At 35.7% G+C, this 1,635-nt stretch overlaps 1 protein-coding gene across 1 annotated transcript; it reads right to left on the bottom strand.

Moving 5' to 3' along the window:
- Positions 1-641: 641 nt before the first annotated feature.
- On the bottom strand, positions 642-1,433 carry LOC110103745 (BTB/POZ domain and ankyrin repeat-containing protein NPR1-like). Its single transcript, XM_020832564.2, has one exon. It carries the CDS (start codon positions 1,416-1,418, stop codon positions 642-644), a length of 777 nt encoding a protein of 258 aa, XP_020688223.2. The 5' UTR covers positions 1,419-1,433.
- Between the last annotated feature and the right edge of the window lie 202 nt (positions 1,434-1,635).

Genomic DNA, 1,635 nt, shown 5'->3' with positions numbered 1-1,635 from the left:
GGAGCTGTTTGTACCCTTGAAAATAGAGGTAATAGATGCTCTTTTTTTATTTTCTTTAATCTCTTGTGAGATTTTGGCTGTGCATTATGTCTGTTTCTTTACTGAATTTTTTAGCATGACCTATCATCTTTTCACTTTTTCATGGTATTTAGTAATAGATTTTTGATCTTTTGCTTAGGAAAGGAACAAAAGTTTGGTTCTTGCTATATGGTAATCAAAATATAACTAGATTCGTCACATGATGTTTTGCATATTTATGTTTAAAGATTAGTTATAATGTGGTTATTGCTTCTTGTGGCTGATAATGTATATCATATTCTTCTACTAACCACTGCCTTAGAGAGAATAAATGGATAAATAACAGATGACAGATGTGCCATTGATGGTTTAATATTTTACTCCAATCATGGAACGATTGTTACCGGTAAAGGTTATTACTATCTATGTTAACTTCCTATCTAATGGGAAACATATAGCACTAAGAAAAATGTTCTACACAGCATTGAGAATCTGACTATCCTGATTAGTGAAGACCTCATGTAGTCACTGTTGACATTGGTAATTAAATATTTAACTAAGTTTTCATAGAATATCTTTGGTTGTGGAGGGTTACTATGGAAGGATAGTTCCTTTCCAACCAGTCATGGCCTTTTGAAGGTAACTAACCCACGTAAGTCATCCCCAGCCATTGCCAAAGAAACAGAAGCTTCTCCTACAAGTGGATCTCTTCTCTCAGCCTGCTCTAATATCTCAATGCAAAGCCGTTCCTTGGGAGAAGCCTTCCCTTCATCCGTAGTCCTATAGTAGTCCACAGACCTTGTAAGTCTCTTGGAAATTTGAACAGCTTTTCTGCCATCCAATGTAAGATCAGCTGGACTTGCTCCTTTTGTTAGAAGAGAAACTATTAATGTAGGTTCTCTGCGCATCGCAGCAATATGGAGCACAGTATATCCTCTTTGGTTCCTATAGTTGATATCTGCAAGTCCAAGATCTAGAAGCTCCGACGTAATTTTGGAATCGCAGTAAGCCACGGCATAATGTAGTGCATATGCATCATCTAGAGAAGTCTGTCCCTCTTTTAAGAGCATTCTCACTAACTCGACATCATCAGAATCCAGGGCTCTATGAATCCTCTTCACATGCTTACCAGGATAACCAGAACTCTCAAGAGCTTGCAGACCTAGAGTTGCACGAGCTTCCTCTACTTGCTTGACAATTTCAGAGGGCAAGGCCTTTTCTAGAGTAACAACATCTAACTCTGACATGACCACAATTTCAATGCACTTATCAAGCAATTTTCCACATAATCTACCACACAAATTTGCAATAGAAAGAATAATTGGTACATCATCAATTGCTACCCTGTCAAGAATATAAAAAAGATGCCTCTGCAAAAAAAGTAAAGAATTAATTAACATCCCTTTTATGAACAAAAAATTCATATGATCGAACAGATGCTAAATAAAAATTTTAAACACTAAATTATTAAGAAAAGAAGGGGGAAAATTTAGCTCATCACAAACAACAACACGGGGCTGATGATACCTGCAAATTGGTATAAAATCTTTTATCATAAAATGTTAGAATAATTTTATACATTTAATTACGCGAGACGTCGCAATAATTATTTAAGTA

The sequence above is a fragment of the Dendrobium catenatum genome, unplaced genomic scaffold, assembly GCF_001605985.2.
Source record: "Dendrobium catenatum unplaced genomic scaffold, ASM160598v2 original_scaffold_85240, whole genome shotgun sequence".
Lineage (NCBI taxonomy): Eukaryota > Viridiplantae > Streptophyta > Magnoliopsida > Asparagales > Orchidaceae > Dendrobium > Dendrobium catenatum.
Note: the sequence above shows the minus strand (reverse complement) of the source record. Positions and strands in the feature narration are given on the sequence as shown.